This window comes from Hyperolius riggenbachi, chromosome 10 (genome assembly GCF_040937935.1).
Source record: "Hyperolius riggenbachi isolate aHypRig1 chromosome 10, aHypRig1.pri, whole genome shotgun sequence".
In the NCBI taxonomy this organism is placed as follows: Eukaryota; Metazoa; Chordata; class Amphibia; order Anura; family Hyperoliidae; genus Hyperolius; species Hyperolius riggenbachi.
In genome coordinates, this window is record NC_090655.1 from 267713861 (window position 1) to 267740023 (window position 26163).

General features: G+C 49.5%; 1 protein-coding gene and 1 pseudogene across 1 annotated transcript; both read left to right on the forward strand.

The window, feature by feature from the left end:
* LOC137535433 (zinc finger protein 850-like) overlaps positions 1-25522 on the forward strand; it is a 54859-nt pseudogene extending 29337 nt beyond the window's left edge.
* LOC137535855 (golgin subfamily A member 6-like protein 24) lies at positions 11019-20588 on the forward strand. The gene is made up of 4 exons (XM_068257738.1): positions 11019-11076; positions 14746-15390; positions 20441-20528; positions 20570-20588. The coding sequence occupies exons 1-4, from the start codon at positions 11019-11021 to the stop codon at positions 20586-20588; spliced, it is 810 nt and encodes a 269-aa protein (XP_068113839.1).
* Positions 25523-26163: the final 641 nt, after the last annotated feature.

Sequence of the window (26163 nt, forward strand, 5' to 3'; positions counted from 1 at the left end):
TACTAGCACCAGGCCACACCCAACACCTCCTGTACTACCAGCTCTACCAGCACTAGGCCACAGCCACCACCTCCTCCTCTACTACCAGCTCTATCAGCACCAAACTACACTCACCAACCCCTCCTCTGCTACCAGCACCAGGCCTCACCCACCTCCTCCTCCTCTACTACCAGCACCAGGCCACACCCACCACCTCCTCCTCTACTACTAGCTCTACCAGCACTAGGCCACAGCCACCACCTCCTCCTCTACTACCAGCTCTACCAGCACCAAACTACACCCACCAACCCCTCCTCTGCTACCAGCACCAGGCCTCACCCACCTTCTCCTCCTCTACTACCAGCACCAGGCCACACCCACCACCCCCTTCTCTACTACCAGCTCTACCAGCACCAGGCCACACCCACCACCCCCTCCTCTACTACCAGCTCTACCAGCACCAGGCCACACCCACCACCCCCTCCTCTACTACCAGCTCTACCAGCACCAGGCCACACCCATCACTTCCTTCTCTACTACCAGCACCAGAGCACAACCACCCCGTCCTCTACTACCAGCTCTACCAGCAACAGGCCACACCCATCACATTCTCCTCTACTACCAGCTCCAGGCCACACCCACCACCTCCTCCTCTACTACCAGCACCAGGCCACACCCACCACCTCCTCCTCTACTACCAGCTCTACCAGCACCAGGCCACACCCACCACCTCCTCCTCTACCACCACTACCAGGCCAAACCGATTACTTCCTCCTCTACTACCAGCTCTACCAGCACCAGGCCACACCAACCTCCTCCTCCTCTGATTCCAGCTCTACCAGCACTAGGCCAAATCTGCCACCTCCTTTTCTAGTACCAGCACCATGCCACACCCACCACTACTACTATCTTAACCAGCACCAGGCCACTCCCACCACCTCCTCCTCTACTACCACTTTACCAGCACCAGGCCACACCCATTACCTCCTGCTCTACTACCAGCTCTACCAACACCAGGCCACACCTCCACCTACCAGCACAAGGCCGCACCCACCATCTTCTCCTCTACTACTAGCTCTATCAGCACCAGGCCAGGCCACACCCACCATCTCCTCCTTTACTACCAACTCTTCCAGCACCAGGCCACACCCACCACCTCCTTCTCTACTACCAGCTCTACCAGCACCAGAGCACAACCACTCCATCCTCTACTACCAGCTCCACCAGCAACAAGCCACACCCATCACATTCTCCTCTACTACCAGCTCTACCAGCACCAGGCCACACCCAACACCAACTGTGCTACCATCGCTTGCAGCACCAGGCCACACCCACTACCTCCTCTACTACCAGCTCTATCAACACCACATCACACCCACCAACCCCTCCTCTACTACCAGCTTTGCCAGCACCAGGCCACACCCACAAACTCCTCCTTTACTACCAGCTCTACCAGCACCAAACTACACCCACCAACCCCTCCTCTGCTACCAGCACCAGGCCACACCCATCACCTCCTCTACTACCAGCTCTATCAGCACCACTTCAAACCCACCAACCCCTCCTCTACTTCCAGCTGTACTAGCAGCAGGCCACACCCATCACCTCCTCCTCTACTACCAGCTTTACCAGCACCAGGCCACACCCACAAACTCCTCTACTACCAGCACCAAACCACAATCACCAACCCCTCCTCTGCTACCAGCACCAGACCACACCCACCACCTCCTCCTCTACTACCAGCTCTACTAGCACCAGATCACAACAACCACCTTCTCCTTTACTACCAGCACAGGCCACACCCACCACCTCCTGTACTACCAGCTCTACCAGCACCAGGCCACAACCGCCCCCTCCTCTACTACCAGCACCAGGCCACACACCTCCTCCTCTAATACCAGCTCTACCAGCACCAGGCCACACCTACCACCTCCTCCTCTACTACCAGCTTTACCAGCACAAGGCCACACCCACCACCTCCTCCTCTACTACCAGCACCAGGCCACACCCACAAACTCCTCCTCTACTACCAGCTCTACCAGCACCAGATCACAACCACCAACCCCTCAGCTACTACCAGCTCTACTACCAGCACCAGGCCACAGCCACCACCTCCTACTCTACTACCAACTCTACCAGCACCAGACCACACCCACCACCTTCTCCTTTACTACCAGCACGAGGCCACAGCTGCCCCCTCCTCTACTACCAGCACCAGGCCACACACCTCCTCCTCTACTACTACTAGCTCTACCAGCACAAGCCCACACCCACCACCTCCTCCTCTACTACCAGCACAAGGCCACACCCACCACCTTCCCCTTTACTACCAGCACCAGGCCACACCCACCACCTCCTGTACTACCAACACCAGGCCACACCCATTAACTCCTCTACTACTAGCTCTTCCAGCAGCACACCCACCACCTCCTCCTCTTCTACCAGCACCAAGCCACACCCACCACATCCTCCTCTACTACTAGTATCAGGCCACACCTACCACCCCCTCCTCTACTACCAGCTCTACCAGCACCAGGCCACACCCACCACCTCCTCCTCTTCTACCATCTCTACCAGCACCAGGCCACACCAACCTCCTCCACCTCTACTACCAGCACCAGGCCACACCAACCTCCTCCTCTTCTGATTCCAGCTCTACCAGCACTAGGCCAAATCTGCCACCTCCTTTTCTAGTACCAGCACCATGCCACACCCACCACTACTACTATCTTAACCAGCACCAGGCCACTCCCACCACCTCCTCCTCTACTACCACTTTACCAGCACCAGGTCACACCCATTACCTCCTGCTCTACTACCAGCTCTACCAGCACCAGGCCACACCACCACCTCCACCGACCAGCACAAGGCCGCACCCACCATCTTCTCCTCTACTACTAGCTCTATCAGCACCAGGCCAGGCCACACCCACCATCTCCTCCTTTACTACCAGCTCTACCAGCACCAGGCCACACCCACCACCTCCTTCTCTACTACCAGCACCAGAGCACAACCACTCCATCCTCTACTACCAGCTCCACCAGCAACAGGCCACACCCATCACATTCTCCTCTACTACCAGCTCTACCAGCACCAGGCCACACCCAACACCAACTGTGCTACCATCGCTAGCAGCACCAGGCCACACCCACTACCTCCTCTTCTACTACCAGCTCTATCAACACCACGTCACACCCACCAACCCTTCCTCTACTACCAGCTTTGCCAGCACCAGGCCACACCCACAAACTCCTCCTTTACTACCAGCTCTACCAGCACTAAACCACACCCACCAACCCCTCCTCTGCTACCAGCACCAGGCCACACCCATCACCTCCTCTATTACCAGCACCAGGCCACACCCACCATCTCCTCCTTTACTACCAGCTCTATCAGCACCACTTCAAACCCACCAACCCCTCCTCTACTTCCAGCTCTACTAGCAGCAGGCCACACCCATCACCTCCTCCTCTACTACCAGCTTTACCAGCACCAGGCCACACCCGCAAACTCCTCTACTACCAGCACCAAACCACAATCACCAACCCCTCCTCTGCTACCAGCACCAGGCCACACCCACCACCTCCTCCTCTACTACCAGCTCTACCAGCACCAGATCACAACCACCACCTTCTCCTTTACTACCAGCACAGGCCACACCCACCACCTCCTGTACTACCACCTCTACCAGCACCAGGCCACAACCGCCCCCTCCTCTACTACCAGCACCAGGCCACACACCTCCTCCTCTAATACCAGCTCTACCAGCACCAGGCCACACCCACCACCTCCTCTACTTCCAGTTCTACTAGCAGCAGGCCACACCCATCACCACCTCCTCTACTACCAGCTTTACCAGCACCAGGCTACACCCACAAACTCCTCCTCTACTACCAGCTCTACCAGCACCAGATCACAACCACCAACCCCTCAGCTACTACCAGCTCCATACCTCCCAACTTTTTGAAATGAGAAAGCGGGACACTTAAGCCACACCCCTGACACACCCCCAACCACACCCCCTGACACACCCCTAGTTCTTCCTTGCGTATTGGGCATCTCTTGTCTTCTCCGCTTCCTGCTTCCTGTGACGTCACAGGAAGTAGATGGAAGCAAGAGATGGAGATGCCCGGTACGCGAGGAAGATGGTAAGACTGCCCGCTCCTCTGCGCTGTTATCTCTGTATACAGGGGGACACTGGGGGGCACATTCGAAGGGAGGGAGGGAGAAGCTTATCCCAGACCCGCATCCCGCACACAGAAGCCTCGGCTGGCGCAGCGATCCTTTTTTCCCTCCGCTGCCTGCCGGGACACAAGGGGGGGGGGGGTATCCCGGGACAGCGGGACCCCTCCCCCAACCCGTGACCGTCCCGGCGAAAACGGGACGGTTGGGGCCCCTGCAGCTCTACTACCAGCACCAGGCCACAGCCACCACCTCCTACTCTACTACCAACTCTACCAGCACCAGACCACACCCACCACCTTCTCCTTTACTACCAGCACCAGGCCACAACCGCCCCTCCTCTACTACCAGCACCAGGCCACACACCTCCTCCTCTAATACCAGCTTTACCAGCACCAGGCCACACCCACCACCTCCTCCACTACTACTAGCTCTACCAGCACAAGCCCACCCACCACCTCCTTTACTACCAGCGCCAGGCCACACCCACCACCTCCTGTACTACCAACACCAGGCCACACCCATTACCTCCTCTACTACTAGCTCTTCCAGCAGCACGCCACACTCACCACCTCCTCCTCTTCTACCAGCACCAAGCTACACCCACCACCTCCTCCTCTACTACTAGTATCAGGCCACACCTACCACCCCCTCCTCTACTACCAGCACCAGGCCACACCCACCACCTCCTCCTCTACTACCAGCTCCACCAGCACCAGGCCACACCCACCACGTTCTCCTCTACTACCAGCTCTACCAGCACCAGGCCACACCCACCACCCCTTCTTCTACTACCAGCTCTACCAGCCCCAGGCCACACCCACCACCTCCTCCTCTACTTCCAGCTCTACCAACACCAGGCCACACGCACCACCTCCTCCTCTTCTACCAGCACCAGGCCACACCCACCATCTCCTTCTCTTCTACCAGCTGTACCAGTACTAGATCACACCCACCAACCTTCTACCTCCAGCACCAGCCCACACCCACCACCTCTTCCTCTACTACCAGCTCTACCACCACCAGGCCACACCTACCACCCCCTCTATTACCAGCACCAGATCATACCCACCAACCCCTCCTTTTCTACCAGCACCAGCCCACACCCATCACCTCCTCCTCTATTACCAGCTTACCAGCACCAGGCCAAACCCACCACCTCCTCCTCTACTACCAGCTCTACTAGCACCAGGCCACACCCACCAACACCTCCTCCTCTACTACCAGCACCAGGCAATACCCACCACCTCCTCCTCTACGACCAGCTCTACTAGTACCAGGCCACACCCACCACGCCCTGTACCACCAGTTTTACCAGCACCAGGCCACACCCACCACCTCCTCCTCTACTACCAGCACCAGGACACACCCACCACCTCCTCTACTACCAGCACCAGGCCACACCCACCACCTCCTCCTCTACTACCAGCTCTACTAGCACCAGGCCATACATCTCCTGCTATTGCCCCAGGCAGGGGGATCTTATGGTTGCCTGGATAAATCTACTGTGATCATCTGAGACACCTGAATCACTGGGCCATATCAACTGACAATGGCTTAAATGAATGGCACATGATTATCTGGGTTCCTTTGTTGTGGGCGGTGGTAATGGTGAGGCATGTCCGGGCAGTGGTGACCCCATACAGTTTTGGGGGAATGGGCTTGGCATCTGCCCACAATTGGCCCAGAATGCCATTCAAGTTCTTTCTTGCCCGGCATCCAGTGATCTGTCTGCAGACCCTTCAGTGCTGCTGCTGGTGTGGTCACAGGGAATCAACCACGTCTGTCACCAGATAATGGCAATCACCTCACTTTCTTTTCAAAACTGAATGAGAGGTGGGTTAGTAACTACCAGCCTGCCACCTCTGATTTCACAGACTGATTCCAGAAATATGCCAATTCATGCTGCTTCAGTTACCCCAGACACTGGCTGCCACCACAATAATACAAAAGATCAGAGCAAAGAAACCAAAACAATAATGGCTCCCATGGAGAAACAGGAATGATAACAAAAAGAAGAAAACAAAGCTTCCATGTTCAGCTCACAAAATACTAATAACACCTGATAGGTAGCCTATTATATTCCAAATTTATTGAGGGAACATATTCCAAAACGTAAAACCAATTAAAACATTAAAATCATTTCTTCTTTTCCATGCCAACAACTAGCATTAAACAACCTCGCGCTCCCACCACCCAAGGGACAGATTCACCACCAAAGTTGTGCCCCCTCAGTGGTAAATCTGTACCTTGGGTGGTGGGAGCAGGACGATGTTTGGTGCCAAGAGACCACCAAATTGTAGGGTGGTACCGGAACATCGAGGACTTGTTCATCTTATACATATGTACATATATGCAAACTACCAGTGAGGTCAGGAGTACTGTTGTTAGGAACCTCCCTGTTGCGCACTGTTCTGCTGGAGATCAAGCCGAGGCCTCTACTTCCGGGTCTCACCAGTCGTTCCCTGTTGTTGATGCGCCTGCTGTGAATCGACACACGCATATTGCTGGATGGCTGTTGTGCTCCTCTTGCCTGCATTACCACCTTAGACGGCGGCAGAGATAGCGTAGCTGGCTCTGTCTTTGTTGTTGTTGTGTCAGCTGACACTCCAGTCAGCTGACAGGCTTGCAGCACTGTATGTGTGTGTCAGCTGATCTCTCCTGTCAGCTGACAGACAGGAATGTTGCTGGTCTGTGATTGGTTCTGAATGCATGTGGCCGGCCAGTGATTGGATGCTTAGTGTATTTAAACCTGCTGAGTGTGCTCTGTCATTGCCTGTGATAGTGTTAGCTGTGGCTAGTTGCTGGGTGCTCTCTGATATAATTATTGATACTCTGGATTTGACCTAGGCCTGTTATCGACCATTCTTGCTTCTGACCTCCCTTGTCTGCCACCTGAATTGACCTTTGGATTGCCTAGTGACCTGACTGTGCCTTACCCCTTGTGCCTCGTTTAATCTGATTGCCTGTGCATGACCTGGGCTGTTACTGGACTTCCTTTCCATCTCCTGTTTAGCTTTGGGGAGTTATTTGTCTAAGTTCATTTCTTATACTTTGCACCTACCATGCCTGGGTGTAAACAAAGTTGGACAGATGTTATTCCTCACCTCCCGTTCAAGCGGGGACGCACCACATAGAGTGAAGAAGGTGGAGTTAGATTGGGGCATAGCAGCTGAGCTGTGGACAGATAAGTTACCAAGCCTGACAACTGTCAATCAAAGAATATTCAAAATCAGAGACTAGATCAATTGTAAGACATCTGTAATTATCATGTTGGAATAGCCCATGCGGGAAACAATATGTTGGGCAAACGAGAAATCAGTGAATGGCTTGCTTATAAAAACGTGTATCGACAGTGAATCTAGCAGAAAAGGGACTTGGAACAAGGAAAGTCAGTCACAACAATAGCAGCACATGCATTGTTTACACATAAGAGTTCCCTGAAAGGTGGTTTACACCACATCAGGCAGGATATTGGAGGAGGAGACATTACCAGCAAACTACTCACAGCTGAAGGGAAAGGGATCCATGGGGTACAAAGTAGGAGTCCATTGGGACTTAATGAGGAATACAGCTTTATGTGCATCCTTCCCAGATAAGCAGAGATTGCCTAAGATGGTTTTGTTGTGATCTGGTGACAAATTTACATTTCCAGCATCACATTCTTAGCTTTATGTAACATTGTTCTTGTCTTCTCATTCCTTCTGCTTGTTCATACCTATTCACAGATTCATGACTGGGATATACGTGTGCATGTGTGTGTATGCATGTGTATGTATGCTTGTGTATGCATGCGTGTGTATAGCATTTAAATGGCAGCTCTCGTCTTCACTTTCCTTCTGCTTGTTCATACCTATTTACTGGGACTGGGATATAAGTGCGCTTTTGTATGTATGCAATTGTTTGTATGTATGTATGTATGTGTGTGTGTGTATGGCATCCAAATGGCAGCTCTCCGTCTCCAGCTTGGGGAATAATAATAATAATAGTTAAAACAACAATTATTGGCTCCTCCAATGAACTTCGCCTGACTGCTCCATGCATCACTCAATACCATGCATGCCTGCAAGACTTCTCAAGAGCTGCTCCAACACTATGGAACTCCATACCTCCCACCAGTAGGGTTTCCCCCTCTTGCAACATCTTCAAGAAGGCCCTCAAAACTCACCTTTTCACTCCCCCTTCCCCCTCATTGGAGCTCTAAGCCCCACAGCTGAACTCTGGTCCCCTACCTTTCGTGTCCCTACCTCTCCCTCTAGATTGTAAGCCTATGGGCAGGGTCGTCCTCCTTATGTCTCCTACCTGATCGCACACCTCCATTACTGTACACACATCCTTTGGATCTCAGTGAACTCGACTTGCTTAATCTCCATGCTCCCATCCAGTGACTATGGCTATCATTCATAAAAGCAGTGCGATAAAAAAAATCTGGGATGGAAAATTCCGCATTCGGTATTTTAGACTTGTGTGTGCTAATGCATAAACATTTTCACAGCTGCAGTAGAAATGTGGTATTTTCCCAAACTGAGCTGTCGGTATGAGGAATGTAAGCTGTCAGCGTTAAAGCGGCTGGCTGATTTGTTACATTTCTGTACCGCAGAGACAGCAATAAAAGGGGCATCCCCAACCCAATTTCCCTTTAGATGTGCATGTATGGTTAAACTGCCTCTCCTTGCCCTGAATCTGCTTTGTATCTGTCTATTAGTCTTTATAAACAATATAACTACTACAGCTTAGAACAAGTTTACACATGCAGGCTTTCTAATGTGAAATTACATCTGAAACAGGTACCCAAGAGGTTAAAAACTTCAGGGGAAGCCTTGTTTGTTCAGATCACTCTGCTGCTGGCTTTTTACACAGTCCACCTCTCTTATCACACTGTTATCAGTGTTATCACCTACTCACAGCAGGTGGTATTCGCAGTGTCAATACCAGCCCGCTCTAATCTTTATGAATTGACATTTAATTACCTTTTACGACATGTGCTGGAGGTGTTCACCTCACAAGGCGGTAATTCATCTCCCTGCTCGGTAATTGTAGCTTTTCATGCGGAAACAGCTTTTATGAATAGACATTTTGCTAAGTGCTCGGGAAAGTCTGCTGTTTTCAGCATTACCGCATGCAGTAATGCTTTATGAATGACAGCCTAAGCATTACCTTGCACTCATACTGTGCTACGTGATCTGGTTTGCTTGCATCCTGTATTGTCCTATTGCATACCTCCCAACATTTGAAGATGTGAAAGAGGGACACTTAAGCCACGCCCCTTGTGCGGCCTTAAGCCACACCCCTGCTTTTGCAAGAGAGTTTGCGGGGGAGGGTGCCAGTGGGTGGGAGAGGGTGACACTGGGTGGAAAGGAGGGTGCCAGTGGGTGGGGGTGGAAAGTGCCAGTGGGAAGGAGGAGGGTGTGAATGGAGAGGAGGCGGGTGCGAGTGGGCAGAGAGGAGAGTGCCAGTGGGCAGAGAGGAGGGTGACACTCAGAGGCAGGGAGGGTGACGCTCAGGGGGCAGGGACTGGGTGCCTGGGACAGGGACTGGGTGCCTGGGGAAGGGTGCAGGGTGCCTGGAGCAGGGTGACTGGGACAGGGGGCAGGGTGTCTGGGGAAGGGTGCAGGGTGCCTAGGGCAGGGGCCAGGGGTAGGGTGCCTGGGGAAGGTTGCAGGGGCCAGGGGTAGGGTGCCTGGAGCAGGTTGCAGGGACTGGGTGCCTGGGGCAGGGACTGGGTGCCTGGGGCAGGGACTGGGTGCCTGGGGCAGGGACTGGGTGCCTGGGGAAGGGTGTAGAGGCCAGGGTGCCTGGGTAAGGGTGCAGGGTTCGTGGGGAAGGGTGCAGGGTGCCTGGGAAAGGGTGCAGGGGGCAGGGTGCCTGGGGATGGGTGCAGGGTGCCTGGGAAAGGGTACAGGGTGCCTGGGGATGGGTGCAGGGTGCCTGGTGAAGGGACAGGGACTGGGTGCCTGGGTAAGGGTACAGGGTGCCAGGTGCAGGTGCCTGGGTGCAGGGACAGGGGACAGGGACTGGGTGCCTGGGACACGGTGCCTGGGAAGGGGGCAGGGGCCAAGGTGCACTGACACCTGGGGAGGAGGGTGGTAGGGGGGAATGCCCGTGGGTGCGGAGGAGGGTGCCACTTTAGGTTGGGGGGGGGGGGGAAGGTTGGCTGGACAGAAATGAGGTGTAAAACTGATCGAGGCTCCAGCCGCGGTAATGAGGGATGCCGCGGGAGCTTCACTGCTTCCTCCCTCCCTCCCTCTCTCTGAATACCCCCCTATGTATGTCTGTGTCCCCCCTCCCTGTAGGCAGAGTGAGCGCAGCGGAGCGGGCAGTCGGGTCCTCTTACCGCTGATGCACGCGCACTGTCTCTGGCATCGGACCTCCATGTGCTTCCTGTGACGTCATAGTAAACAGGAAGCACATGGAGGTCCGATGCCAGAGACAGTGCGCGTGCATCAGCGGTAAGGGGACCCGACTGCCCGCTCCGCTGCGCTCACTCTGCCTACAGGGAGGGGGGACACAGACATACATAGGGGGGTATTCAGAGAGAGGGAGGGAGGAAGTAGTGAAGCTCCCGCGGCTGGAGCCTCGATCAGTTTTACACCTCATTTCTGCCCAGCTGGCCGGGATTCAAGAGGGGGGGCCCGGGACAGCGGGAGGGCCCCCCCCAAATCGGGAGAATTCCGACCAATCCGGGACGGTTGGGGGCTATGCCTATTGCTTTATGTCGACCCTAATTATTGTCTGAAACCTTAACTAATGTCCAGTGCTGTGTAATATTTTGGCGCTTTATAAATGCAATAAATAAATAAACAGAAACTGCAGTTAGTTTATTTAACACTAGATGGCGATCGTACACACAGGAAGTGATGTACCACAGCAGGAAGAGAAGTTGTAGGAAATGGAGAAAACACTCGGCTGGAAGAGGTAATTGTGTGATTGTTGTTATATATTAGGCAGAGCAGAGGTCAGGGTGGACATACTTGTTATATATTGGGCAGAGCAGAGGTCGGGGTGGACATACTTGTCATATATTGGGCAGAGCAGAGGTCGGGGAGGACATACTTGTTATATATTGGGCAGAGCAGAGGTCGGGGTGGACATAGTTGTTATATATTGGGCAGAGCAGAGGTCGGGGTGGACATACTTGTTTATATTGGGCGGAGCAGAGCTCGGGGTGGACATACTTGTTATATATTGGGCAGAGCAGAGCTGGGGGTGGACATACTTGTTATATATTGGGCAGAGCAGAGGTCGGGGTGGACATACTTGTTATATATTGGGCAGTGCAGAGGTTGGGGTGGACATAGTTGTTATATATTGGGCAGAGCAGAGGTCGGGGTGGACATACTTGTTTATATTGGGCTGAGCAGAGCTCGGGGTGGACATACTTGTTATATATTGGGCAGAGCAGAGCTGGGGGTGGACATACTTGTTATATATTGGGCAGAGCAGAGGTCAGGGTGGACATATTTGTTAGATATTGGGCAGGGCAGAGGTCGGGGTGGACATACTTGTTATATATTGGGCAGAGCAGAGGTCGGGGTGGATATTCTTGTTATATATTGGGCAGAGCAGAGGTCGGGGTGGACATACTTGTTATATATTGAGCAGAGCAGAGGTCGGGGTGGACATAATTGTTATATATTGGACAGAGCAGAGGTTGGGGTGGACATAATTGTTATATATTGAGCAGAGCAGAGTTCGGGGTGGACATACTTCTTATATATTGGGCAGAGCAGAAGTCGGGGTGGACATACTTGTTATGTATTGGGCAGAGCAGAGGTCGGGGTGGACATACTTGTTATATATTGGGCAGAGCAGAGGTGGGTGGACACACTTGTTATTTATTGGGCAGGGCAGAGGTCGGGGTGGACATACTTGTTATATATTGGGCAGAGCAGAGGTCGGGGTGGACATACTTGTTATATATTGGGCAGAGCAGAGGTCGGGGTGGACATACTTGTTATATATTGGGCAGAGCAGAGGTCGGGGTGGACATACTTGTTATATATTGGGCAGAGCAGAGGTTGGGGTGGTCATACTTGTTATATATTGGGCAGAGCAGAGGTCGGGGTGGACATACTTGTTATATATTGGGCAGAGCAGAGGTCGGGGTAGACATACTTGTTATATATTGGGCAGAGCAGAGGTCGGGGTGGACATACTTGTTATATATTGGGCAGAGCAGAGGTCGGGGTGGTCATACTTGTTATATATTGGGCAGAGCAGAGGTCGGGGCATACATACTTGTTATATATTGGGCAGAACAGAGGTCGGGGTAGACATACTTGTTATATATTGGGCACAGCAGAGGTGGGGGTGGACATACTTGTTATATATTGGGCAGGGCAGAGGTCGGGTGGACATACTTGTTATATATTGGGCAGAGCAGAGGTCCGGGTAGACATACATGTTATATATTGGGCAGAGCAGGGGTCGGGGTGCACATTCTTGTTATATATTGGACAGAGCAGAGGTCAGGGTGGACATACTTGTTATATATTGGGTAGGGCAGAGGTCGGGTGGACATACTTGTTATATATTGGGCAGAGCAGAGGTCGGAGTGGACATACTTGTTATATATTGGGCAGAGCAGAGGTCGGGGTGCACATTCTTGTTATATATTGGACAGAGCAGAGGTCAGGGTGGACATACTTGTTATATATTGGGCAGGGCAGAGGTCGGGTAGACATACTTGTTATATATTGGACAGAGCAGAGGTCGGGGTGCACATTCTTGTTATATATTGGACAGAGCAGAGGTCAGGGTGGACATACTTGTTATATATTGGGCAGGGCAGAGGTCGGGTGGACATACTTGTTATATATTGGGCAGAGCAGAGGTCAGAGTGGACATACTTGTTATATATTGGGTAGAGCAGAGGTCGGGGTGCACATTCTTGTTATATATTGGACAGAGCAGAGGTCGGGGTGGACATACTTGTTATATATTGGGCAGAGCAGAGGTCGGGGTAGACATACTTGTTATATATTGGGCAGAGCAGAGGTCGGGGTGCACATTCTTGTTATATATTGGGCAGAGCAGATGTCGGGGTAGACATACTTGTATATTGGGCAGAGCAGAGGTCGGGGGAACATACTTGTTATATATTGGGCAGAGCAGAGGTCGGGGCAAACATACTTGTTATATATCGGGCAGAGCAGAGGTCGGGGTGGACATACTTGTTATATATTGAGCAGAGCAGAGGTCGGGGTGGACATACTTGTTATATATTGGGCAGAGCAGAGGTCGGGGTGGACATACTTCTTATATATTGGGCAGAGCAGAAGTCGGGGTGGACATACTTGTTATATATTGGGCAGAGCAGAGGTCAGGGTGGACATACTTGTTATATATTGAGCAGAGCAGAGGTTGGGCTGGACATACTTGTTATATATTGGGCAGAGCAGAGGTCTGGGTGGACATAATTGTTATATATTGGGCAGAGCAGAGGTCGGGGTGCACCTTCTTGTTATATATTGGGCAGAGCAGAGGTCAGGGTGGATATACTTGTATATTGGGCAGGGCAGAGGTCGGGGTTGACATACTTGTTATATATTGGGCAGAGCAGAGGTCGGGGTTGACATACTTGTTATATATTGGGCAGAGCAGAGGTTGGGGTGGACATACTTGTTATATATTGGGCAGAGCAGAGGTCGGGGTTGACATACTTGTTATATATTGGGCAGAGCAGAGGTCGGGGTTGACATACTTGTTATATATTGGGCAGAGCAGAGGTCGGGGTAGACATACTTGTTATATATTGGGCAGAGCAGAGGTCGGGGTTGACATACTTGTTATATATTGGGCAGAGCAGAGGTCAGGGTGGACATACTTGTTATATATTGGGCAGAGCAGAGGTCGGGGTTGACATACTTGTTATATATTGGGCAGAGCAGAGGTCGGGGTAGACATACTTGTTATATATTGGGCAGAGCAGAGGTCGGGGTGGACATACTTGTTATATATTGGGCAGAGCAGAGGTCAGGGTGGACATACTTGTTATATATTGGACAGAGCAGAGGTCAGCATGGACATACTTGTTATATATTGGGCAGAGCAGAGGTTGGGGTGGGCATACTTGTTATATATTGGGCAGAGCAGAGGTTGGGGTGGGCATACTTGTTATATATCGGGCAGAGCAGAGGTCGGGGTGGACATACTTGTTATATATTGGGCAGAGCAGAGGTCGGGGTGGACATACTTGTTATATATTGGGCACAGCAGAGGTCGGGGTGGACATACTTGTTATATATTGGGCAGAGCAGAGGTTGGGGTGGGCATACTTGTTATATATATCGGGCAGAGCAGAGGTAGGGGTGGACATACTTGTTATATATTGGGCAGAGCAGAGGTCGGGGTGGACATACTTGTTATATATTGGGCAGAGCAGAGGTCGGGGTGCACATACTTGTTATGTATTGGGCAGAGCAAGGCACACTGGAAGAGAGGACTGTGGCACTGAATGTGCAGACACCAGAGCTTATGGGATATTATAACCCCCTAGCAAAATATGTGCTTTTCTGTGCACTTTATTAGGCAGGATAGCCAGCTTGTTAATATATTACTGCTATAATTTGTTATTCTTTCCAGAACTAATGTGTGAGCTCAAAAAACAAGAGACTTACGTGAGGAGTGATCAGCAGTCTATGGAGGGCGGTGACATGATGAGAACAATTAAAGAGGAAGAAGAAGAGACATATGTGAGGAGTGATCAGCAGTCTATGGAGGAGGGAGACATGATGAGGACATGTAAAGAGGAAGAAAAAGGGACGAATGTGAGGAGTGATCAGCAGTCTATGGTGGAGGGTGACATGATGGGGACAATTAAAGAGGAAGAAGAAGAGACATATGTGAGGAGTGATCAGCAGTCTATGGAGGAGGGAGACATGATGAGGACATGTAAAGAGGAAGAAGAAGAGCCGTATGTGAGGATTGATCAGCAGTCTATGGAGGAGGGTGACATGATGGGGACAATTAAAGAGGAAGAAGAAGAGACGAATGTGAGGAGTGATCAGCAGTCTATGGAGGAGGGTGACATGATGCAGACAATTAAAGAGGAAGAAGAAGAGACGAATGTGAGGAGTGATCAGCAGTCTGTGGAGGAGGGTGACATGATGAGGATAAAGAAAGAGGAAGAAGAAGAGACGAATGTGAGGAGTGATCCGCAGTCTATGGAGGAGGGGAACCTGATGGTGACATCTAAGGAGGAAGACAGTTTTACAAGGATGAGCATTGGTGAGTGATAAACATTAGATATACAAATTGCTTATAAAGCTAAATAAATATAGAATCCACTCCCCTGTCCCCTCTCTGTACATCCCTCCTCAGCTCTCGGTGTCCTCTGGCCCCTTTTCCCCTATATTAGACCTGTTACAATAATGGGTGCTAGAATCCACTCCTGTGTCCCCCCCTCCCCATATCCCCCCTCAGCTCATCACCTCTGCCCCACCCCCCTCCCAGTGCTTGGTGCCCTCCTACGACCTGGACACAAGGTAGAATGATGCCACTCAATGGGGAGCATTAAGACAGCCTAGAGGCTGACAGCGTGTTCTGTTGCAACACAGGGGGCATAGGGCTGAGGAAGCGGCACCAATGTGACATCACATGGTGGGCGGGATCACAACAAAGGTATCAGCTGTCTCTAGGCTGAGTTGGTCAGTCTGGCAGATCGCTGGTTGGGTGATGAATGCTGGTCTGGAGCAGCTGTACACACGCCAGATTTTCAGATACCTCAGCTGACTTTAATCTAATGTGTGGGTGGGGCTTTATCTCTATTCTATTCCTCTGCAGTCTCAGAATCGTAAGTGTGTCAGAGTCGGTGATTTTAAGAAATTGCAGCAAAAATCATGGCAAATTTGCAGTGACTGTGTGCGCGATTCTGAGGCCTGACCACCACGGACGCAGACAGACACAGAAACCTGGCACTTTATTAGGCAGGATAGCCAGCTTGAGGCAGGGAGCACGCTTATCTGAATCATGTGCCTTGTGCTGCACATAGCAGAACACGCACTTCCGCACTATCCATTATATGCAATGGCCCACTCCGGAATTGCAAGTCATTCGCATATTTCCCATGATTATGGATCTGCTTTTTTATGCACAATGCGCACATTCCTGATTCCAATGTATCCCAAAATTACAAATGAACACAGGAAATGCGATGACAGAACTCCGCAAACCCCACAAAATCATGACAAGTGTGCTCCCTGCCTGAGTCTCTAGAAGGGTGTAAGCTGGGGGGTGTTCTGTAATATGCACGGCCGCTTGTGCTGCAGAGAAATCATGACAAGTGTGCTCCCTGCCTGAGTCTCTAGAAGGGTGTAAGCTGGGGGGTGTTCTGTAATATGCACAGCCGCTTGTGCTGCAGAGAAATCATGACAAGTGTGCTCCCTGCCTGAGTCTCTAGAAGGGTGTAAGCTGGGGGGAGTTCTGTAAGACGCACGGCCACTTGTGCTGCTGACAAATCATGACAAGTGTGCTCCCTGCCTGATTCTCTAGAAGGGTGTAAGCTGTGGGGTGTTCTGTAAGATGCACGGCCACTTGTGCTGCAGACAAATCATGACAAGTGTGCTCCCTGCCTGAGTCTCTAGAAGGGTGTAAGCTGGGGGTGTTCTGTAAGATGCACGGCCACTTGTGCTGCAGACAAATCATGACAAGTGTGCTCCCTGCCTGAGTCTCTAGAAGGGTGTAAGCTGGGGGGGGGGGGGGGGGGTGTGTTCTGTAAGACGCACGGCCACTTGTGCTGCAGACAAATCATGATAAGTGTGCTCCCTGCCTGAGTCTCTAGAAGGGTGTAAGCTGGGGGTGTTCTGTAAGATGCATGGCCACTTGTGCTGCAGACAAATCATGGCAAGTGTGCTCCCTGCCTGAGTCTCTAGAAGGCTGTAAGCTGTGGGGTGTTCTGTAAGATGCATGGCCACTTGTGCTGCAGACAAATCATGACAAGTGTGCTCCCTGCCTGAGTCTCTAGACGGGTGTAAGCTGGGGGGTGTTCTGTAAGATGCACGGCCACTTGTGCTGCAGACAAATCATGACAAGTTTGCTCCCTGCCTGATTCTCTAGAAGGGTGTAAGCTGGGGGTGTTCTGTAAGATGCACGGCCACTTGTGCTGCAGACAAATCATGACAAGTGTGCTCCCTGCCTGAGTCTCTAGAAGGGTGTAAGGCGGGGGGGGGGGATGTTCTGTAAGATGCACGGCCACTTATGCTGCAGACAAATCATGACAAGTGTGCTCCCTGCCTGATTCTCTAGAAGGGTGTAAGCTGGGGGTGTTCTGTAAGATGCACGGCCACTTGTGCTGCAGACAAATCATGACAAGTGTGCTCTCTGCCTGAGTCTCTAGAAGGGTGTAAGCTGGGGGGAGTTCTGTAAGACACACGGCCACTTGTGCTGCAGACAAATCATGACAAGTGTGCTCCCTGCCTGAGTCTCTAGAAGGGTGTAAGCTGGGGGGGGGGGGGGGGGGGTGTTCTGTAAGATGCACGGCCACTTGTGCTGCAGACAAAGCATGACAAGTGTGCTCCCTGCCTGAGTCTCTAGAGGGGTGTAAGCTGGGGGTGTTCTGTAAGATGCACGGCTACTTGTGCTGCAGACAAATCATGACAAGTGTGCTCCCTGCCTGAGTCTCTAGAAGGGTGTAAGCTGGGGGGTGTTCTGTAAGATGCACGGCCACTTGTGCTGCAGACAAATCATGACAAGTGTGCTCCCTGCCTGAGTCTCTAGAGGGGTGTAAGCTGGGGGATGTTCTGTAAGATGCACGGCCACCTGTGCTGCAGACAAATCATGACAAGTGTGCTCCCTGCCTGAGTCTCTAGAAGGGTGTAAGCTGGGGGGTGTTCTGTAAGATGCACGGCCACTTGTGCTGCAGACAAATCATGACAAGTGTGCTCCCTGCATGAGTCTCTAGAAGGGTGTAAGCTGGGGGGGGGGGGAGGGGTCTGTAAGATGCACGGCCACTTGTGCTGCAGACTAATCATGACAAGTGTGCTCCTTGCCTGAGTCTCTAGAGGGGTGTAAGCTGGGGGATGTTCTGTAAGACGCACAGCCACTTGTGCTGCAGACAAATCATGACAAGTGTGCCCCCTGCCTGAGTCTCTAGAAGGGTGTAAGCTGGGGGGTGTTCTGTAAGACGCACGGCCACTTGTGCTGCAGACAAATCATGACAAGTGTGCTCCCTGCCTGAGTCTCTAGAAGGGTGTAAGCTGGGGAGGGGTCTGTAAGATGCACGGCTACTTGTGCTGCAGACAAATCATGACAAGTGTGCCCCCTGCCTGAGTCTCTAGAAGGGTGTAAGCTGGGGGGGGGGGGGGGTTCTGTAAGATGCGCGGCCACTTGTGCTGCAGACAAATCATGACAAGTGTGCTCCCTGCCTGAGTCTCTAGAAGGGTGTAAGCTGGGGGGGGGAGGGGTCTGTAAGATGCACGGCCACTTGTGCTGCAGACTAATCATGACAAGTGTGCTCCCTGCCTGAGTCTCTAGAGGGGTGTAAGCTGGGGGTGTTCTGTAAGACACACGGCCACTTGTGCTGCAGACAAATCATGACAAGTGTGCTTCCTGCCTGAGTCTCTAGAAGGGTGTAAGCAGGGGGGTGTTCTGTAAGACGCACGGCCACTTGTGCTGCAGACAAATCATGACAAGTGTGCTTCCTGCCTGAGTCTCTAGAAGGGTGTAAGCTGGGGGGTGTTCTGTAAGACGCACGGCTATTTGTGCTGCAGACAAATCATGACAAGTGTGCCCTCTGCCTGAGTCTCTAGAAGGGTGTAAGCTGGGGGGTGTTCTGTAAGGCGCACGGCCACTTGTGCTGCAGATTAATCATGACAAGTGTGCTCCCTGCCTGAGTCTCTAGAGGGGTGTAAGCTTGGGGGTGTTCTGTAAGACGCACGGCCACTTGTGCTGCAGACAAATCATGACAAGTGTGCTCCCTGCCTGAGTCTCTAGAAGGGTGTAAGCTGGGCGGTGTTCTGTAAGACGCATGGCCACTTGTGCTGCAGACAAATCATGACAAGTGTGCCCTCTGCCTGAGTGTCTAGAAGGGTGTAAGCTGGGGGGTGTTCTGTAAGGCGCACGGCCACTTGTGCTGCAGACAAATCATGACAAGTGTGCTCCCTGCCCGAGTCTCTAGAAGGGTGTAAGCTGGGGGTGTTCTGTAAGGCGCACGGCCACTTGTGCTGCAGATTAATCATGACAAGTACACTCCCTGCCTGAGTCTCTAGAAGGGTGTAAGCTGGGGGTGTTCTGTAAGACGCACGGCCACTTGTGCTGCAGACAAATCATGACAAGTGTGCTGCCTGCCTGAGTCTCTATGCTCCTTTCAAATTTGAACCTAAAATGGTAAGATTAGGTAAATTTGCGAAAGGCAGGTAAGGTTAGCATAAACAAGCAATGATATTTACGCTTTCCTCCCACTATGTAAAATGATATATAAAGGTTAGAGCTGTCCCAATAAATTTGACTGTATTTGGTCTGGATGGTGCGACAAGAATTGTAGGACTGTATTGACAGACATTTACAAATTTATACCAGGTGAGGTACTTTGTTACATGTTGCCTGAGGAAATCTTTTACAAAAAACTATACATAATCTCAGATTGCCGTGTACTACTACACTTACAGCACCCATGCCTGCTCAATGAGTGATTATAAGCTCTGACAGAATGATTTACTCTTCAATGAAAAGAGATATATGCTCGATAAGCTCCAGTAGGGGGATGGGATCTATCGGAAGGTATCTAGAATAATCAGTATTCACAGAGACTCTTGATATTGCACAAGTTGATAATTTCAGTTATATAACCAGTGACAATGGATGAATGAAGATTCTCTATTCTATATAAGACAATAATCCATGAAATATGATCCATAGTGCTGAGACTGTGTGTAAGATGGATATATTCTGACGTGTATAACATGTAACAGTGATAATGATACTTTCTTCTCTTCTTCTTTTTCTTCGCCCCTTCATGTGTCTCTTCACATGGGGGAGCTACTATCTTGTTTTCTCCTCTTTTTTTTCTTCTAAGAATGTATTGGCTTACCATTGTGTTCTTGTTATGGTATGTTGAAATGTTTTGTTATGTTGTATTTTGTGTGCAAAAACCAAAAATACAATAAAAATGTACCTGTTACAAAAAAATATATGCAAAGTTATGCAGCTGCTGCATTCGGTCCATTTCCAAAAACTGTGCATCAACTTGGAATTCTCAGCAGCTCACTGACCCTCCCTAATGATAATTGCTCCTCCCCTGAAAATTCTCTAACAGGAAGTGATGATGTTTCTCTATTTGCAGGGCGGAGTCCCGGCATCAGGAACCTCTCAGAGACTCGTCTCTCTGTATCCACAGACTGTACAACGGATGGTGATGTCACTGGACATGAGTCTCCTAGAGATATCCTGGTTACGCCAGATATCCCCCCAGACTCCCCTCACCTGTCTAACCCTGAGGGGCCTCATACCCAGCACAGCTCTCCCCGTGCTGGAGGAACTTATTCCTGTTCCACATGTGGGAAATGTTTTGTTTGTAAATCACATCTTGTCATACATGACCGATCACACACTGGTGAGAAGCCTTATTCATGTGCTGAATGTGGGAAATGTTTTGTACATAAATCACATCTTGTCATACATCAGAGATCACACACTGGTGAGAAGCCCTATTCATGTGCTGAGTGTGGGAAATGTTTTCTGTATAAATCAGTCCTTGTAAAACATGAGCGATCTCACACTGGTGAAAAACCTTATACATGTGCTGAGTGTGGGAAATGTTTTTCACAGAAATCAAGCCTTATCACTCATGAAAGATCCCACACTGGTGAAAAGCCCTATTCATGTGTTGCATGTGGAAAATGTTTTGCACAGAAATCTTATCTTCTCACTCATAAAAGATCCCACACTGGTGAGAAGCCCTATAGATGTGCTGAGTGTGGGAAATGTGTTGCGAGTAGCGCAAACCTTGTCAAACATGAGAGATCTCACACTGGTGAGAAGCCCTATTCATGTGCTGAATGTGGGAAATGTTTTGGGTGTAAATCAAATCTTGTCCAACATGAGAGATCTCACAGTGGTGCAAAGCCTTACTCATGTGCTGAGTGTGGGAAATGTTTTGGGCATAAATCAATCCTTGTAAGACATGAACGATCTCACACTGGTGAAAAACCTTATTTATGTGCTGAGTGTGGGAAATGTTTTGCAGAGAAATCACATCTTATTTCACATGAAAGATCTCACACTGGTGAAAAGCCTTATACATGTGCTGAGTGTGGGAAATGTTTTGCACTGAAATCACGCCTTATCTTACATGAAAGATCCCACACTGGTGAAAAGCCTTACTCATGTGCTGAGTGTGGGAAATGTTTTGTACAGAAATCACAGCTTGTTAGTCATGAAAGATCCCACACAGGTGGAAAGCCCTATGCGTGTTCTGAGTGTGGGAAATGTTTTCTAAAGAAATCACAGCTTGTCACACATGAGCGATCTCACACTGGTGAAAAGCCTTATACATGTGCTGAGTGTGGGAAATGTTTTGCACAGAAATCAAGCCTTATCTTACATGAAAGATCCCACACTGGTGAGAATCCCTATTCATGTGCTGAGTGTGGGAAATGTTTTCTAAATAAATCACTGCTTGTCATACATGAGCGATCTCACACTGGTGAAAAACCTTATTCATGTGCTGAGTGTGGGAAATGTTTTGCACAGAAATCATATCTTATCTCACATGAAAGAATTCACACTGGTGAAAAGCCTTATATGTGTGCTGAGTGTGGGAAATGTTTTGCACGGAAATCAAGCCTTATCTCACATGACAGATTCCACACTGGTGAAAAGCCTTATACATGTGCTGAGTGTGGGAAATGTTTTGCACAGAAACAACAGCTTGTTAGTCATGAAAAATCCCACACTGGTGAGAATCCCTATTCATGTGCTGAGTGTGGGAAATGTTTTCTAAATAAATCACAGCTTGTCATACATGAGCGATCTCACACTGGTGAAAAACCTTTTTCATGTGCTGAGTGTGGGAAATGTTTTGCACAGAAATCACATCTTATCTCACATGAAAGATCTCACACTGGTGAAAAGCCTTATACATGTGCTGAGTGTGGGAAATGCTTTGCACAGAAACAACAGCTTGTTAGTCATGAAAAATCCCACACTGGTGAGAAGCCCTACTCATGTGCTGAGTAAGGGGAATGCTTTCAGCATAAATCAAACCTCGTCACACATGAGAGATCTCACACTGAGAAAAGCCCTATTTTCAGGTGCTGAGTGTGGGAAATGTCTTGGCCAAAAGTGTTCTGATAAACTTTGTCTTTTTTTTTTTTTTTTTTTTTTTTTGCACAAAGAAGCATTATTACACAGTATACACAGAGGCTTCTTACATGCTACTCAGTGTATTGGTTTATAGAGCTTTAAAGTCCCTGAACTGAGGTGACATACGGCTTGAGTCACAAAGCGGTGCTAACCTACTTAGCACCTCTAAAGTCTTTAGGCTCGCTAACCAGGGTGCTAAGTAGATTAGCACCGGTTTTCTCAATCAGATTGCGCGCTAAGTCCCATAGGCTTTAATGGGCACTTCGCGCGGAGCGTCCTGCGCTCTGTGCAGTGCGCGCGTAAGGTTTTAGGTGCAAACAGTTAGCACCACTTTGTGAATCAAGCCCATAGTGAGATAAATATGGGCACATATAATAAGCCTAGTTAGAACTTGCATGTATCCACTTTTAATATTTCTTATTGGAAGGGTTAATAAACCAGGGTTAATATCTATGCTAATGAAGCAGGTTCTGCAGCTGCATGCAGCCACAGCTCTCCTGAAGAGTAAATAGAAGCCAAAAAACTTGTTATATGTCTTATAAAACACCCCTGATAACAAGAGTGCTGAAAAGTGAATTATTTGTTTTTGTTGGGAGCTGACTGAGCCAGATTTTATGTCACACTGATATGGCTGCTTTGTACATTTCAGAGTCAGAAATTAACCCCCTTAAATTAAAAACAAGAAGGTGAGACTCCAAGAAAGCTCTGTATACAATTGTTATGTACCTAATGTGAGCAGCAGATGTGGGAATATTAGAAGATCCCATTTATCCAGAATGAACTGAGGAAAGGAGATTTCCCTCTCTGTAATTTTTTTACATTCATAAAAAATATGTGAACCTTTTATTTTTTGTATGTATCATTGGCTGAGTTTCTACAGAGGGTTGGAACTGTGAATAAAGGCAATGCAATTGAAGTCTGTAACGATTGGTGTCAGCACACAGAGAGAATCTGATTATTGGTGATCTGCAGTATCACCAACAATACAGATATATACCTGATTATTGATGATCTGCAGAATCACCAATAATACAAGTATAACTAACCTCTGGACCCCTGATAAAGTGTAAGTGTTTTGGTGCAACAGTAGATTGTCTCCCGTGGAGCGAGAGACACAATAACCGATGAGCAAGGACCACCTGAGGAGCAGGTGGCCCTTGGCTGTATGAGGAGTATCTCCTAGTGAGGGGCTAGAGATACCCTTAGAGTAAATGATTCCTTGTATTGCTGGGAATCAGACTATACTACAGTCAAAGGACCTCTGAGGGCTAGAGTCACTGACTGGGCTGCAGAGAGGCTCCTCTAAAGAGCAGGGAGTCTCTGCAGCTACCTGGCACCTAACATGGTGGTGTCACAGGTAGTACAGACAGACTGAACACCCAAGGAGTGAGTGACAGCCAGCAGGGTCGGCCAGGCCAGGTCAGCAACACACGAGCAGATAAGGTACAGAGACAGAAGGCTGATTCGGTAACCAGGTACAGGCAGGGTTGGCAACAGGTAGTCAGATATGCAAAGGTAGCGAATCAGAAAGCAGGAGAGAGGTCAAGAGAGTAATAGGTCATAACAGATATCAAACAGAGGCCTAGTCTAGAGTGTGAGGTCCGTGGTCTCAACACCCTGGAACTGGTCTAAAGTATAACACAGTAATGACACAGTATCCCTAAGCTTGGGTGTGAGGTCCGTGGTCTCAACACCCTGGAACTGGTCTAAAGTAACACAAGCGTAATCTGGATAAGTGTGAATTCCCAGGTCCACCTGGTTTTAACACACTGTGGGATCTGACTATGGTCTGAGTGCTAACACCTATGTATTCGCAACGGCAGACAACCCGAGACTGACCAGCGAGATCCATATATAGTGCAGCACTCCCCAGCGCTATTCAGCCAATGACAATCTGCGCTGGGATCAGCTGATCAGCTGATCCCTCTTCTCTTGGCATAAAGGTCCTGCCTCCCAGCGCGCGCGTGCGCGCGCAGCTCTTCATCTGTGTGCACTAGAAGGCTCAGATACACCAGACACATGCTGCTGTGCGGAAACCGCCGGTCTGAACGCGAAGACAGCCGCCCCGGCGCCAGACCGCGCGGCGGCATCTCTGCAATCCTTTACAAAGTCCAAATAAGAAATGTAGCCCTCTTTTCTAAATAAATAGATCCCTACTTGTGGCCCTATAGATGGCGTTTGTACCCCAGCTCTTATGGGTGCTGTTGCCGTGTAGCAGGAAGCTAGCTTAGCCAGAGGCATTGTGGGTATTTGTATTATTCTGTCAGCCCGGTGGGAAGGTATAGGGAGAATTAGCAGTGGAGGAGAGAGAATGGCTGCTGGTCACCAGAGATCTGGGCATGTGCAGAGAGATGCACCCCTCATTCATTACATTTCATGCTGAATATCCCCCCAGCCAGGCCTCCTACAGTCCCCCTATGTATAGGGTAGGGAGGGGACCCCCGTGCCACTTCTGTGTAGTATTGCAGACCGCCAGCACCGCTTGTTCCCAGATATCACATATATACCAATCTAGGACTCTGTAATTTGATATAGCAGCAGCTCGGGTGACTCCTCCTTACCCTCAAAATGTGGAACTTATCTAAAGAATAGGGGTGATGGGCAAACTCCAATGCCTCTGATTCTCAACAGACGCGTATTGCCCAATACCACCTAGTACTTTGTATATTTATTTCTGATTATATTTTCAACATTTTATATGTGTTACTATATATGATTGCTCAATAGTTTGGTTATTGATTTGATACTGACACCAAATAGATTGACAAAAATGTAATTCTACAACTGGCAGGGCCCTTGCCAACAGTCACATCTGTCAAATATTTGTTTACTTCAAAAGTCTCAACACATATTACATCCCCTGTTATAGAAGTCATTATAATTTATTATAATCATTTTCACTTCTATAAACCAATGTTTATATAGCACTCACATTGCCAATCACTCACATATTTCCAAGGCTTAGGATATTCACTTTCTCCCTTTAGTCGACCTTGCTGAGAATTTCTTAATTTTAAATGTTTTAACAATTTTATTTGTGATGCAAATACTGTTTTTGTATACCAAACAATTACAGGATGCAAGAATATGTTTCCTGTTTGCTGCAGTAATAAAAGTTTTTTTTTCTATTCTTTTCATTCATTTTTTTTAATCGTTTAAAAAATGTAACTTAAAATATTAACAATTCTACCTTCTTTCTGATAATTACATGTAATCTCTGCTGCCTGTAATTCAATTCTTTAGATAGACTTAGCAATAGACCTTTTTCCCCAATTTCAGTTTTTTGACCCATCCTATGTAAATGTATTAATTTGTATAATACGTATTATAAAGAAAAACTGTTTAGTTTTGTTTAAACTTTTTACATTTTTGTACTTGTCTATGCAATATAACTCCCCCATACAACCTTTATGAATGAACTCAAGGAAAAAAAAACTTTGAATCGCTTTCTAACTGGACCTTGCTTAACCTCTTTCCGCCTGCGTCACGCCGATGGGCGTGGCCGCGGCGGCAGCCCCAGGACCGCCTAACGCCAATTGGCATAAAGTCCTGGGGCTGTAATTTGCATGAGATCGCGCGCAGGCTGTGCATCTCATGCTCAGAGGGCGGAGCTCCGCCCCCTCTTCAGTCCCTGAGCGGCTATTGCGGCTCGGGAGACTGTTAGATGGCGTGATCGCCGTCTATTTACACTGTGCAGCACTG